Source organism: Balaenoptera borealis (genome assembly GCF_965194805.1).
Source record: "Balaenoptera borealis genome assembly, chromosome: 2".
Classification (NCBI taxonomy): domain Eukaryota; kingdom Metazoa; phylum Chordata; class Mammalia; order Artiodactyla; family Balaenopteridae; genus Balaenoptera; species Balaenoptera borealis.
This window is the reverse complement of record NC_138867.1, coordinates 99,966,652-99,983,506: the sequence shown is the minus strand read 5'-3', so window position 1 is coordinate 99,983,506 and position 16,855 is coordinate 99,966,652. Positions and strand designations below refer to the sequence as shown.

General features: G+C 38.3%; 1 protein-coding gene across 12 annotated transcripts in view; it reads right to left on the bottom strand.

Annotated features, from left to right (window-relative positions):
- Positions 1–16,855, bottom strand: part of HSD17B4 (hydroxysteroid 17-beta dehydrogenase 4) — a 244,086-nt gene that overhangs the window by 144,091 nt on the left and 83,140 nt on the right. For all 12 annotated transcript variants that reach the window (XR_014239448.1, XR_014239449.1, XR_014239450.1 and 9 more), the window contains exons 13-17: positions 16,268–16,504; positions 13,716–13,767; positions 8,056–8,127; positions 5,068–5,171; positions 697–762 (exon numbers count right to left, since the gene is read on the bottom strand). Coding sequence is in view for 8 of the 12 variants with exons in the window: in XM_082376255.1 (XP_082232381.1) it covers positions 697–762; positions 5,068–5,171; positions 8,056–8,127; positions 13,716–13,767; positions 16,268–16,504 (531 nt within the window). In the remaining 4 variants the exon portion in view is untranslated. The remainder of the gene's footprint in view (positions 1–696; positions 763–5,067; positions 5,172–8,055; positions 8,128–13,715; positions 13,768–16,267; positions 16,505–16,855) is intronic.

Sequence of the window (16,855 nt, the reverse complement as noted above, 5' to 3'; positions counted from 1 at the left end):
TAACTTCAGAGCTTTACATATTCTGTTCTGTATTTGCATGGTTAGTATTCTGGCCATCTTAGGGAAGAATCTTCAGGTCTCTCAAAAACAAAGTTGCTTTTCTCATCTTTATGGTCACCTTTTGCTTCTTAGATAAATCTTTGCATGCTTACAGAATTTGTTAACTGACAGGGCATTTTAACTCCTCCATCAGAAAACATATTATTTATGCCAAACAAATGAGATTAAATCATCTACTCCTTCTCAGATGCTTTATTGTACCTGTCCACTAAAGTTAGCATAAAATAATCTCTCTCGAAGCAATGTAGCTCAGTTTTCTTTTCCAATAGAAGAAAGGATAACTGAAATTTGCCTTTTATTTTATCCTGCTCTCTAAGGCTTTAATGAAATTCTTCACTACTAAGCTAGGCAGTCTCCTTAAGGCAAGCAATCCATTGCCAACAAAGCATGATGCTTTTTCAATTGACTAATGAAAAGCCATTTTACATTTTCTTTTGATACCTAGTGGAGAAAAAAACTGCTAAGTAAAAATTCAGAAAGAACGAATTTCAACTACAGAAATATGCCGTTATTTTTATTACGTAGAAGAACACAGCCACTACTTTTGGACTCACAAAATTACAGGGTATCAGAGTTATAAATCAAAAAGTGTCAGGAGTCAGGTGGCTTTATCACTTTTCAAAAATACATTCTTACCTGATTAAGTGAGGTGGTATCTGTAAGTACAGCATCAGGAGGTCTATTAGGTATGGCTACAGCTACCTGAGATCAAAAAACATTACACGTTAAATTATAACAAAATAATTGTTATTCTCTTTACCCAAACTGATATTTGATAAACAACCACGTTTCAATATACAGTCATCCCTCAGTTTCCAAGGGTGATTGGTTCCAGGACCCCTTCATGGATACCAAGATCTGCAGATGCTCAAATCCCTTATATAAAACGGTGTAGTATTTGCATATAATCTATGCACATCCTCCCATACACTTATAATACCTAATACAATGTAAATGCTGTGTAAATAGTTTGGGAACTTTCTGGAATTTTTTTTTTCTGAATATTTTTGATCCACAGTTGGTTCAATCTGCAGATGCCAAACCTGTGGATACAGAACCCACAGATATGGAGGGCTGACTGTAACAAAATCTGCAAGCTGGATAAAAAGTTTATTTTAATATTTTATTTTCAGCACATAATGACATTTAAAATTTCATAACTGCTAGCTTCATCTACATTATGATATCCCTGAAATGACCTTGTTTAACAAAAGGAATTATATAACCAGATCCATTCTCTAGGCCACAAAGGAGAAAAAGGTAAAGACTCTTTTCCCAATGCAAAAGATGACAATAACTGTAAGAATTAGACAAACAATTCACATCTATATTGATTTAATCTTTAAATGCACTTTACTAAGGGTGTGGATCTCTTTGCATTTATTTTCTTTTTAATTTTTATTGGAGTATAGTTGATTTACAATGTTGTGTTAATTTCAGGTGTACAGCAAAGTGAATCAGTTATACATATATATATCTATATCTGTATCTATATCTCCACTCTTTTTTAGATTCTTTTCCCATATAGGTCCTTACAGAGTATTGAGTAGAGTTCCCTGTGCTATACAGTTAAGTCCTTATTAGTTATCTATTTTATATATAGTAGTATGTATATGTCAATCCCAATCTCCCAAATTATCACTCCCCCACCATTTCCCCCCTGGTAACTATAAGTTTGTTTTCTACATCTGTGACTCTATTTCTGTTTTGTAAAGAAGTTCATTTGTATGTTTTTTTTTTCAGATTCTGCATATAAGTGATATCATATGATATTTGTCTTTATCTGACTTACTTCACTCAGTATGGCAGTCTCTAGGTCCATCCATGTTCCTGCAAATGGCATTATTTCATTCTTCTTTATGGCTGAGTAATATTCCATTGTATATATATGTACCACATCTTCTTTATCCATTCCTTTTTTTTTTTAAGTGCATAAATCTTTTTTTTTTAAATAAATTTATTTATTTTTTTTGGCTGTGTTGGATCTTTGTTGCTGTGTGCGGGCTTTCTCTAGTTGCAGTGAGCGGGGGCTCTCTTCATCGCAGTGCGCAGGCTTCTCCTTGCGGTGTCTTTTCTTGTTGCGGAGCACAGGCTCTAGGCGCACAGGCTTCAGTAGTTGCAGCACGCGGGCTCAGTAGTTGCGGCTCGTGGGTGCTACAGCACAGACTCAGTAGTTGTGCCGCACGGGCTTAGCTGCTCCACGGCATGTGGGATCTTCCCGGACTGGGACTTGAACCTGTGTCCCCTGAATTGGCAGGCAGATTCTTAACCACTGCACCACCAGGGAAGCCCCCATTCCTCTGCTGATGGACATTTAGGTTGCCTCCATGTCCTTGCTATTGTGAACAGTGCTGCTATGAACATTGGGGTGCGTGGTTTTCTCCAGATGTATGCCCAGTAGTGGGATTGCTGGATCATATGCTAACTCTATTTTTCATTTCTTAAGGAACCTCCATACTGTTCTCCGTAGTGGCTGTAACAATTTACATTCCCACCAACAGTGCAAAAGGGTTCCCTTTTCTCCACACCCTCTCCAGCATTTACTGTTTGTAGATTTTTTGATGATGGCCATTCTAACCAGTGTGAGGTGATAACTCATAGTTTTGATTTGCATTTCTCTAATAATTAGTGATGTTGAGCATGTTTTCATGTGCTTTTTGGCCATCTGTATGTCTTCTTTGGAGAAACGTCTGTCTAGATCTTCCTCTTTGCATTTATATCCTAATTGGAGCAGTTGAGCTTCTTGGATGTGTAGATCAACGTTTTTCATCAATGCCATTGTTCCTTCAATTATTTTTTCTGCTTCTTTCTCTCTCCTCTCTTTCTGGTATGCCCATTATGTAAAAGCTGGTGTACTTAATGGTATTTCACATTTCTCTGAGCCTCTTCATTCTTTTTCTTCACCTTTTTTCTTTCTGTTCTTCAGACATAGATAGATTGATCGATCTTCAAGCTTTTTGATTTTAATTCTGCCACTTCAAATCTACTGTTGAGACCCTCTAGTAAATTCTTCATTTCAGTTATTGTACTTTCCGTTCCAGAACTACTTCTATTTGGTTCTTTTTTTATATAATTTCTATTTATTGATTTCTTTCTCTTTTTTTTTTTTTTTGAGCCACACCACACAGCTTGCAGGATCTTAGTTCCCCGACCAGGGACTGAACCCATGCTCCCTGCAGTGGAAGTGCGGAATGCTAACCACTGGACCACCGGGGAATTCCCCAATGTTTCTCTATTTGATGAGACATTGTCCTCATACTTTACTTCTTTACACACTTTACTTCTTTAAGCATGGTTTCCTTTAGTTCTTTGACTATATTTACAATAAATGCTTTGAAGTCTTTTCCTATTAAGTCGTCTCAAAAGCAATCTCTGTTGCCTGTTCTGTTGTGTTTTGTTTTTTCCTATCTATGGGTCATACTCTTTTATTTCTTTCCGATCTTGTAATTTTTTGTTGATAACTGGATACTTTAGATAATATATTGCAGCAACTCTGGATACTGAGACCCCCTTCCCCTTCCAGGGCTTGTTGTTATTGTTAACTTGTTCATTTGTTTAGTGACTTGGCTAGACGATTTTAGTTAAGTGTATTTCCCCCACAGTGTGCAGACTCTGATGTTGCTCCTCAGAGGGTACAGCCTTGGGCAAGCACAGTCAGCCTGGGATGACAGTGGTTTTAGCAGGGCTCTCTGTGACTGTCTCTCCCTGATCTCTCTGTTAAACTGTCTGTCCAGCTGTTCGGCTTCACAAATTGCCAGATGACTGACTGCTCTATTATTTTCAACAGTGCCCTGGGGCATAAATTGTTCCACAGTCTGATCCAATTAAAGTCAGGCCTTTTTGGAGGTGTAGTCTTTGAGGCCAGTCTTTGAGGTTTGTTATGATCCCATGACGACTCTTCTTAGCTGTCTCTTTCCATGGTTCTCTCTGGCAAACTTCTAGTTGGACTAGTTTAGTTTACTGCTTTCATGGAGCTACCAGCCTCCTCTTGATTACCACTAAAGTAACCTTGTTTTTGAAACCATCCTTACTTTTGAGCTTCCAAATACTTGGTACCAAAATGAGTCAGTTTCCATGGGAAGGGCTTCAGAGCTCTCTATCATTACAGCCTGCCTTGCCCCCCAGGCAAAACCTCTGCACCACTGCCACGGACATGAGGGCAAGGATAGTGGCCCACTTCTCTCCAAGTGACATCCTCACTTTACAAGAAGAGTCCTAGGCAGAGGTTGGAGCTTCTGGTCTTCTCAGCTTGCCTCTAGCAGCAGGGGACCCCCACGCTATGAGCAGCCTGGGCAAGAGTTATCAGGGCCCTAGTGTTCTCAGCCTGCCACAGTGGAACACAGTCTCCACCCTACAAGTGGGGGCAGGGTGGAGGAAGACAGCCCCGTAACTCTCAGCCACTTTTACCTGGAATTGAGCTTCTGCAACACAAGCTGGGGCCGGGGAGCCGGGGTGGGGGTAATAGGAAAAATGAGTGAGCTGCTCCTCCTAGGAAGACAGTGCAGCCCTATTCTGGGAACTGAGGGCAGAGGTAAAAGCTAAGTTAAATTGATGTAAAATCCAATTTACAAAATACTTTTAGGAAAAAAAACATGTCTTTGGATAGAATTTGAGAACTAAAGAGTAACTAGAATTGTTTTATACAAGAGAAATGCTCAAGTCATTTAATGAATGATGATTTGCATTTATACAAGGATCACTTGTATGTGTTAGGTTTTTCTAAAGAGTTTTGGATGCAGGCAAAGTTTCATTAAGAAAGTAAAGATATTCCCATAGTTACCTCAGCTACATTACACTTACGTCAGCCAGACTTTTCTATATATAACATATGTTATATATTAAAATATACAAATATAAACAGCATTTCAAATCCAAGGAACACATTCTGATTCAAAGAAGTGTGGATTACTGAAATCCTACTCTATGAAATTACACGTATGGTAAGTTCAAAATACAGATAAGGATCCTTAACGACACATGTATCTCACTTATGAAGTCATAGCCTACCTTAGCTTTGTCTGACGTCCGTTTTCCACCAAAGCCTCCAGCGCCAACAACAAAGATGGAGAACTGATTATAACATATAAGTTCCTCCCCAGAATAAGAGTAGACTGAAAAGCAAATGAAAAAAAAGAAGAGGTTATTACCAAAAGACATAACTAGTTACCCAATATATGATCAACAATCCTTTTAAAAGTTTCAGAAACAAAATCCAATTACTAAAAGGCTTTGCAATTTAAAGACACCCAAGTTTGGGATACAGAGCACTCATTTTAATCATTCACTACCAGCCTCTGGAAGGCAGAGAGAAGAGGATCTTGACAAATCCTTTCTGGACTATGAAACAGCAGTTCATCTCACCTCTTCTTAAAGTGCCCCAACTGCCTTTCATATTTCAATTCTCTCCTTCTCAAACCTTTCAAACAATTCCACTATAAAATGCAGACTAACACACATGAAAAAATGCTCATCATCGCTAATTATTAGAGAAATGCAAATCAAAACTACAACGAGGTACCACCTCACACTGGTCAGAATGACCATCATTAAAAAGTCTACAAATAACAAATGCTGGAGAGGGTGTGGAGAAAAGGGAACCCTCCTACACTGTTGGTAGGAATGTAAATTGGTGCAGCCACTATGGAAAACAGTATGGAGGTTCCTCAAAAAACTAAAAATAGAATTGCCATATGATCCAGCAATCCCACTCCTAGGCATGTATCCAGACAAAACTATAATTCAAAAAGATGCATGCACCCCTATATTCATAGCAACGCTATTTACAATAGCCAAGACATGGAAACAACCTAAAAGTCCATCAACAGATGAATGGATAAAGAAGATGTGATACACAAACACACACACACTGGAATATTACTCAGCCATAAAAAAGACTGAAATAATGCCATTTGCAGCAACATGGATGCACCTAGAGATTATCATACCAAGAGAAGTCAGAAAGAGACAGACAAATACCATATGATATCACTTATATGTGGAATCTAAAATATGACACAAATGAACATATCTACGAAACAGAAACGGACTCAGAGATATAGAGAACAGACTTGTGGTTGCCTAGGGGAAGGGAAGGTGGTGGAGGGATGGATTGTGAGTTTGGGATTAGCAGATGGAAACTATTATATATAGGATGGATAAACAACAAGGTCCTACTGTATTGCACAGGGAACTATATTTAATATCCTGTGATAAGCCATAATGGAAAAGAATATGAAAAAGAATGTATATATGTATAACTAAATCACTTTGCTGTACAGCAGAATTTAACACAACATTGTAAATCCACTAAAATTCAATAATTCAATAAAATTAAAAAATTAAAATAAAATACAGATAACCACACTCCCAAATTTTCAAACATTCTGCTGAAGTCCTCAATAGAGCCTGGAATGTAAAAGAAGAAATAAGTGAGAATGAAGGTATAAGCTTCAGGAGGGCAGGATCATGGCTTTTTTGCTCACCATCATATTCCCAGCAATTAGAATAGTAATTGGGACAGAAAAGGCACCTAATAAATATGTATTAAATTAATTAGTAAATCAATGAACAAACGATGTGACTGAGCAAGTTAGTGAATAAGTAAGCAAGTAATGAATGAAAGACAGCTGTCCCTCTTTCTACTGACTACTTTCCTGGTGACAGTTTGAGCATCACCTAAATCACTAGCACTATAAAACTAGGAATATGATTTTGAATTGTATAATAAGGAAAAATATAATTATAACAAAAAATAAGGGAAGTCATGGTGATTTGCATTTAAAATAAGACTTTTATCCTTATTACACAGAAAATTGGATATCTAATTTCATCTACATTTTATCTACAAATTCTAATACATTATTACCCATTACCAAGCTATAGCTAAATAAATGGAGTAGATCAAGAAAGAATAGTAAAAATTAAAGCTAAGGTTACTGCAAAACTTTTTTGTGGTAGACATTTGGTAGAATGGTGAGAAGACTAAAAGAAAACCAGGAGAGTTCCAGCCAAATGTTAGCCAATATTTGGAATGGTAAGAAAATACCAAAACCTTAAAAAAGAAAGAAGAGGGGTAAGGAGGAAGAGGGAAAGAGAGAGAACAGACACATGTTCTATGTGTCTATGATGAAATACATAGTTTACTTTGTAAACTATGAGTTAACAAAAACAATGTAGTAGAAAAATATTTAAGAGCATTAAAAATGTTCTCAATATATTATTAAGTAAAAACAAGGCAAGTTCCAAAACAACATATTCAGTATAACCTCCTATGTATTTAGAACAAAAATGATAAAGCCTATATTCCAAATACCAGACAAAAACTTTCCACTGCTATTTCCAAAATTTTTTATAATGTTTATCTATTTCTATTGTTCTTAAACTTTAAAACAAATAAATTCTAAGCAATGTATCTTTGCCTTATGTTTAGTTACTAGTATTTCAACATTCATTAAACTACTATAATCTTTTTTTCCACTGCAAATAAAATGTGGCTATGGTGTTTAAACCCCATTATAAGTTCAATAGGTTTGAATGTGCAAGGTTAAGAACCTAACTACCATATTTATAAGAATGATTCAGGGGTCAAATACGTTTGAAGTTCCAAAGAGCTAACACAGAAAAGAGTATCTACAACATAGCCTAATTATCAACTGAGGGCAGTCTATGTATTCATTCCTGCCAAAAAACATACTCTAGGAAGCATAATTCTCCTCTATGTTTGCTATACCAGCCACATTTCTCACCTCTGTGCTTTGGTTATGTTGTTACAAATCCCCTGAAATGTCCCACTCTCTGGACCTCTACCCCAATCTACTCCACCCCCTCCTCCCTTATTTTCTAAAAAAGCTTATGAATTTTTAGAACACTAATCTTGCTTTCTCACAATTGGAAGATAAATAGAAACTTATTAATCAACTTCTGTGATAAAGTATTATGTTACATATAAAGCCTATGAATCTAACAATATTATTATAAGAACTAGAAATGAGTTACCATCCATAAGAATTATTAAACCGGATCCTTTATCCAGGACGTCAGCAACAATTGCTTCACATTTTAATTTTCCTAAAAATGGAAAGTAAAATAATAAATAATAAATAAATAAATAAGGAGACTGTTTTTAAAGACCATAAGTTATATGAAGACATGAGAGAAATTAACATAACTTCCACTGTAAGTTCAGCAAAACTAAAAAATCATGATTTAGAATAATTTTCAATATAATGTTGAATCATAAACATTAAAAGCAATCAGAATACCTGAGTCACCAAATTTGAAACATCAATAATTCTGATAAATTAGGTTGTAAAAAGTAACAATTTTCAATCATTCAATGAACACTTGTTAAGCATACAGCCAACACCATCTACCCCACTCCTTCTCAAATCTCTACAGGCTTCAGTTAGACAGTGTCTCTTTCTAACTACTCTGTTCTTTTAGGGGCTGTTCCATTATTTAACTGGTAATGTCTTGATGGATTAACAATTATTTGGGAGTGAACTCATAATCTTTTTCTCCAACCTGTTTTTCTCTTTTGTTCCCTATACGAATGAATGGTACTATCCACCCAACTGCCAAGCCAGAAACTTCAGCATGACCCTTGTCTCATAAAATAGTGTCTAAGTATGTGGCAAGACTTGAGTATGCAGAGACTGGGAGGAGCTAAATTATATGAAAAGTTTCTGACTTCATCCTGAAGTCTATGAACAGCCATCTGGGGTTTTTAACAGGGAAGTGACAAATACACTTGCATTTTGCAAATAATATTCTGGCTGCAGTGAGATAAGCAGACCTGAAGGGAGCAAGAACGGAGGCAGAGGGCTTCCCTGGTGGCGCAGTGGTTGAGAATCTGCCTGCTAATGCAGGGGACACGGGTTCGAGCCCTGGTCTGGGAAGATCCCACATGCCGCGGAGCAACTAGGCCTGTGAGCCACAACTACTGAGCCTGCGCGTCTGGAGCCTGTGCTCCACAAGAGGCCGCGATAGTGAGAGGCCCGCGCACCGCAATGAAGAGTGGCCCCCGCTTGCCGCAACTAGAGAAAGCCCTCGCACAGAAACGAAGACCCAACACAGCCAAAAATAAATAAATAAATAAACTCCAATCTCTTTAAAAAAAGAATGGAGGAAGAGAGAACACTTAGAAAGTGAGAGATGATGGTGGTCGAAGTGAGGGGGACAGAAATAGGATTCTAAATGTATTGAAGGGAGAGAATCAAAGAACTTGGTACCTGCCTGGGTGTGAAAGATGGTAAAAGAAACGCTAAGGATAACTAGATTGCTGTCACTTTCACCTCCTAAATCTCTCTCTGCTTCTCCCACTTCTCTCCATCTCTCCACCACCACCTTAGCCTAAGCTACCATCATTTCATTTGAACTACCACAACAGACTTCTAACTAGGTACCTGCATGTCCACTCTGACCAACTTTAAAACATGCTCTCCTATTATGTCTGAAGTTATTTTTTCCCAAAGTCAACCTGATTACCAACCTGATTATGCCAAATCCTTCTATTTTAAGTTCTAATGGTATCACATATGTTTCATCTGTAATGTTTATCACATATAGTTGCAAGTGTACATTTATTTGTGTGGCTTTTTGATTATTGGCTGCCCTCCCCACCAGCTAGGTTATATGCTCCGTGAGGGCAGAGTCCAGATTTGCTTCCATTCTCCATTTATTCACAACCCTAGCAGAAAGCTTAGAAGTTAGGAAGTAATCAATAAATAATTGTCAAATTGCTGATGATCTCCTCAGGTGATCAACTCCACATCCAGTCAAACACCAAGCCCACTCCCTACATATCTCTATAATTTCTCCACTTATATCCATCCTCATGCCCACAATCCTATTCAATCAACCACGGTCTCTAACCTAGATTATTGCAACAGTCTCTTACAAAATCTCCTTCTCTCTATCTCATTCCCTTAGAATCCAAGCATTACAAACATGAGCCAGAGTTGATGCTTTCTAAAATCCACGTTTGATCATATAATTCTCTCCTTTCAGTCCTTCAGTGGTTATCTATTGTCTTTAAAATAAAAGCCCAACTTCTTCACCTGACCACACACTGCACACTGCCTCAGATAAAAAACAAGGGCTGTGTGAAAACTTAGGCTGTAACACTAAACTGAAGACTCAAACTGAGATGGTGGAGCAGGAGGACATGGAACTCACTTCCCCACCGACAAACACATCAAGAATACATCTACATGTGGAAAAATTCTCACTGAAAACTAAGTGCAGACTAACAGAAAGACCTGTACAACCAAGACTATAAGAAAGACCCACCGGTAATTGGGTAGAAAGGGAAGAAAAGCGATCAGGTCAGCACCTGTGTCCCTGAGAGGGGACTCAGAGGAAAAAGGAGATTACACGGGAAGAGACCTTCCCTGGGGAGTGAGCAGTTCAAGCCACACATTGGGCGCCCCAGCCCTGGTGTCCAACAAGGGGAACACGAGTCCCCTTGCCTGGTTGGAGGGCCAGTGGGATTAACAGGAGGGCTGTGGGAAGCCTGGACTCCGGGAGCACGTGAACACTTACGTGCCCCCGAGGCAGGGCAGAGAGGGCAGACTGAAACCACTTGGGTAGCTGACTGGTTTCCTACGATTGCCCTGGTCCCCAGCCTGAGCTGAGAGAACACACCAGCACCATGTGCCTCGTGTCGCAGCTTCACACTCTGGGCTGCCATGATTGAGGAAAAGGCTCAGCCATGAGACACTGAGGAGGTTCAAACCCTACGTGGCCACTGAGCAGCGAGGGGGCAGCCATTACTGGTGGCTGCACAGGGGCCCCAGATCTCTGACGGTGGCCATACCAAACGAAACCCATGCTCCGACCCTCACTGATTACCCACACCAGCCCCTCTTGCTCCACCACTGCTCCCCTCTGGGGTAAGGGTGCCAGTGTTGGGAGCGGGGAAAAGCACACACTTAAAGGAAACTTAGCCAGCTCAGACCCGACCCTCAGGGCTTCTGCTCCAGCAACTTGGGACCTGCCCCCGCACCAAATAGTGGGGTAACAGCCACTAAGCAGAGGGGAAGCTCTACCTAACATCTGGCTTGGCCCTACCCCTCCATCTCCAGCCCCACCCCCTACCAAGATGACAGCTGCCAGCACACCTTGGGAAAAGACATAAATTGTGCTCACATCAAATTCAGCTCTCCCATCAATGCCACTGGGCACACGCAGACTATACATATAGGGACACGCCCACAAAAGAACACCCCTTCAAGACCACCGTAGGTAACTATTTCACCAAATTTCAATAGATAAAGAAATAGACAAGCAAAATGAAAAGACAGAGGAATCTGTTTCCATTGAAAGAGCAAGAGAAAACTCCTGAAAAAAACAACTAATGAAATAGAAATAAACAATTTACCAGATAAAGAATTCAAAGCATTAGTAATAAAAATGCTAACTGAGTTAGGGAAAAGGATAGACGAATACAGTGAGAGTTTTAACAAGGAACGAGAAAATTCTAAAAAGAACTAATCAGAACTGAAGAATACAACAATTGAAAAGAAAAACACACTAAAAGGAATTAACAGCACACTAGGTGATACAGAAGAACACATAAGTGATCTGGAAGATAGAAAATGGAAATCACCCAATCAGAACAGCAAAAAGAAAAAAACATGAGAACATTTTAAGGGATCTTTGGGGTAACATCATGCATACCAACATTCCATTATAGGGGTCCCAGAAGGAGAAGAAAGGGAGAAGGGGGTAAAAATATATTTAATGAAATTGTGGCTGAAATTTCCCAAGTCTGAAGAAGGAAACAGATATCCAGGTACAGGAAACACAGAGGGTCCCAAACAAGATGAATCCAAACAGACTCGCACCAAGACATATCATAATAAAAATGGCAAAACTTAAAGAGAGAATTCTAGAGGCAGCAAAAGAAAAACAAAGAGCATATACAAGGGAATGCCCATAAGGCTATCAGCTGATTGTTCTGCAGAAACTTTGCAGGCCAGAAGGGAGTGGCATGGTATATTTAAAGTGCTGAAAGGGAAAAACCTATAACTTAGGACACTCTACCCAGCAAGATTATCCTTCAGAATTGAAGGGGAGATAAAGAACTTCTTGGATAAGCATCAATACTAAACGAACCCTAAAAGAAATGTTAAAGGGTCTTCTCTAAGTGGAAAAGAAAAAGCTATAACAAGAGTTAAGTATCTACAGAAAAGAAAAAAATCCCATTAGTAAAGGCAAATATATAGGGAAGGCTGAGGCTCAACCACTTAAATAAGCTAGTACAAAGACTAAAACACAAAAAATTGTAAAATCAAATATAACTACAATAATCAGTAAAGGGATAAACATGAAGGTGTAAACTATGACATCAAAAACACAAAGTACGGGGGCTTCCCTGGTGGCGCAGTGGTTGAGAATCTGCCTGCCAATGCAGGGGACACGGGTTCGAGCCCTGGTCTGGGAAGATCCCACATGCCACGGAGCAGCTGGGCCCGTGAGCCACAATTACTGAGCCTGCGCGTCTGGAGCCTGTGCTCCACAACAAGAGAGGCCGCGATAGTGAGAGGCCCGCGCAACGTGATGAGGAATGGCCCCCGCTTGCCACAACTAGAGAAAGCCCTTGCACAGAAACGAAGACCCAACACAGCCATAAAAATTAATGAATTAAAAAAAAAAAACAAAAAACACAAAGTATGGGGGAAGCGAGTAAAAAATGTAGAGCTTTTAAAATGTGTTTGAACTTAAGGGACTACCTGGTTTAAAACAAATAAATAGAGTCATATATCAACATCTATGAGCCCCATGGTAACCACAAATCAAAAATCTACAACAGATACACAAAAACAAAAGAGAAAGGAACACAAGCAAAAGAAAAGCATGAAACCACAAAGGAAAAAACTAAAAGAAGAAAAAAACAGGGAAGAACTACAAAAACAACCAGAAACAAGTAACACTAACACTGAAACAGGACTATTCAGCATTAAGCAATACAAATTTTTTTTAATTAAAATCTCAAAAAAAATTAAAGTACAATTCTAGCTATTTGCTGACCTCTACATTATATAATGTGAAATGAAAAAGACTTTTTTTTTATTTTACCACCTTACATGGTCAGTATATAATTAATACTCTGACATCAGGGTAGCAACATAAAACAAACATATCAAAGTAAAGTGAAAAGATAATGAGAAGATTTACTGAACAAGTAAGATATTATTAAGAAAAATAAACTGATTATTAAGACAGCCTTGGTTTTACTTACTCTAAAAGAAAATAGAAAAAAGTTAATTACAAGACATTCTGTATCTTTTAACATTGTTTGCTTTATGAAAATCAGTACCAACACAAATACCTGAGAAAAGAATGAAGAATCATATTCATGGGAATCATAACTGATTATACACAATCACTAAGTTTAGGACACTCACAGAATATGCTCCTTTCAATTGTTGACCAGATGTTTAGTATTTTGAAGTAATTTATTAAATAAGACTATTCAAATAGGACAAAGTTTAAGGCAACCAAAATAGGTACTAGTTAACATCAATCTACTCTAATGGCTGACATGCACATAAATAACTTATAATATAGTTTATTTAGGTTGCTCTATGCCAGTTTAACACATTGACACAGTTTGGAAGGTTAGTCAGAAAATAAAACGATCAAGAACTCACCTGCTCTGGGAAGTGGTTTATATAACTCCAAGTACTGCTCCCCATGAAGAACCTACGTTAGGGTAAGCAAAATTTTATTAGTAGACTTTCTTTTTCCACAGCTTCTTCTGTGGATACCGCTAATCACAAGTGGCATTTCACTGTCCACACGTTCACGTGACTACTTCCCCCAAACTATCTGTCTCAATTTGGCTCCCACTTCTTAATTATATGATTCAGAAATAATCAGTCCCCCAATCTAAATACTGTCAGCTCTGTAGAATAGAAAAGATACATTTGTGTTCTTTCTTGACATTCATAAATTTTTGTTGACTGATAACTGTGGATTATTTGCCAATGGAGACACTAAACTAGGCGTATTTCCAGTGCTCGTCACTGCGCCTGGAACACAGCAGGTATCCAATAAATATTTATTGAATAAAAATGAACAAATAGGTCAGTACTAGTAAAGTAATTTCAGGTCACACCTGCCAAATACAAATGACACAACCAAAACATTAATATAAATCTTACAACCACATTCAAGTAAAAGCACTGCCAATGTCAACATTTCCTTAGTGTAAGAGTAAATACTAAAAACCCCGTGCAACATCAGAGCCACTTGACTTCAATGTATCAAAGCAAGAATATAAAAATATATGTAGGAATACAATAGGACAGTAAAAACAAAACCTGACCCATATATCCGAATGACCACACTCAACTGCTATGGGACAGTTTAATTCCCAGTCTTCCTCAGAACCCAGAAGGGAAAAAGAAAAGGGGTGAGGGTAGTGATGGGAGGACAAATGAAGGACTGCCTCACTATCATACGACCTGGAAGCTCAAGGTTAGGAAGACTGGGATTCAAATCCCAAGACGGCTATCATTCCCAGTGACAGATTTTGAACACTATTCATGATTTCCAACTCCTTCCAACTCTGAGGAAGAATTCTGAAACATTTACTTTAATTGTTTGTACTGACATTACCCAAACAGAAGAACTGTATGCAACAAATACCATGGGAGAGTGACTAAAACAACAAACTGCCTGGCATCTATTTCTTGCCTCCCTCCCAACTTCATCGAATACTTTAATAAAATAACCGTAGATTCTCATAGACTCAGAGCAGCAATGAGCTAATCGATCCTCCAGTAAATGGGTTCTCCAATCAGTCAAAATCACAGAAATCAGTTCAAAAGTCTACGATTCAACAGTTATCAACTGGACTCATGGCCTGACCCTCACTTCGAGAAATAAAATAACCCCAAAGCCTTCTCACAATTGTTTGCTCCTCCCTTCTTGAAACCATTTATTCACTTTGCTTCTCAAATACCACACTCTCCTGATACGCCTCATACCTAACCAGCCACTCCTTCCCAGTCTCTCTTGCTCACTCCTCCTCATCTCTTCCACCTCTCACCTCTCACCAAACTCAGGCTTTTCTCTACTTACATTCACACATGGGTGATTTCACCCAGCCTCATGTCTTTAAATCTCACTTAAATGCTACGAATCCCAGTAGGGCCTCCCCCGCAAACTCTAAACTCACATATTTAACTGCCCACTGTGCATCTCCACTTGAATGTATAATAGGCATCTCAAATCTGTCCAAAACCAACTCCTGATCATCCCCACCTTAAAGTAACTGTATATATCTATTTTATTATACATAGTAATATATCATATGTAACTACTATACATGTTAAATACACTGCACATAATTAATTCTAAATATATGGGTATATATATGCATATATATCATCCCAGTTAACCTGACCAAAAACCTTCCTCCTTGACTCCTCTTTCTTTCCATGCATATCCAGACTAGTGCTGGAATTACCATAATCAACTCCAAACTGTTTTCCCTGCTTCCATGCTTGGCTCCCATAAATCTATTCTCCACAGAGGAGCAAAAATGAGCCTGTGAGTGAACATAGCCAGATCATACCACTCCTCAGTTCAAAGCACTACAAATGGCCTCCCATGTTAATCAGAGTATGAGGTGAAATTCTTATGATGACTACAAGGCCCTCTTCTCCTACCACTGCCCCCTTGCTCATTCTATAGCTGTATCAACCCCCTTGCTGTTCCAAAAACAAGGTAAGTAAATACTGCCTCGGGGCCTTTTACACCTGTTCTCTCTGCTTCAAATAGTCTTCACTCTTGCTCCTTCATCACTATCGTCAGGTAAGGATTATCATACCCACTTTATAGATAAGGAAACTGAAGCTTAGAGAAGTTATTTACCCTTGGTCAAATAGCATGTAATGGCAGAGAGAGAATTAATAATATTATGCCAGGGTTATGGACTGTACATAATTATTGTTGTCTTCTTTTTGCTTGCCTTTTCAACTAACTCTCTACCCTTTTTTTCTTTTTAAGAAAAATCAAAAGACATGCTAAATCTTTATCCTTGAATCAACCACTATAAACTATTGTATTAAGACACCATACACACACACACACACACACACACACACACACACACACACACACAGCATGTGACATTTACCAATCATATTTAAAGAAAGAGAAGAAGAGCAAAATAAAGGTTTCTTATTATGCATACCTTTGCCAAGTTGACTGAGAGCCCAGGAATCTCTGCTAATCCTCCACCCATTATAGATTTCTGAGCTAGAATAACTCCGAAGGTAGGCAAACAGGAGAAATCAGAACTCCCTTCATAAATAAATTTCAAATCTTTCGGTTCCTTGATAGATGCTCCCACTCCAAGGGCATACATAATAGTGTCCAGTTCCGTATAAGAAGAAGAAAATGGAGGAAGTTTATGGCCAATAGCTCCAGCCTATGGAACAATTGTAGAAAGTTATTTTTTTCACTGATATTCTTGTCAAATCTTTAAATTTCTGACTTTTCAAAACTATTAACTGCTACATACTTAGCTTTGTGAATAGAATGTCATTTTAGTAAATCTGATAGGGTATCATAATTGTTTCACTATATTTTTTAAATAAAATCAATTATAATGTATGGAAAAAGACCTCATTTACAAATAAGTACTTTTTTCTTGCCCGCTTCTTGCTAACAGATAGTACATCTCATTTTCAACTTTCCTGTCTCTGCTGATGGAAAAGCCTATTAATACAGTGACTGTTAGATACTCAAAATTACAAAAAATAAAAAACTTATTATAAAC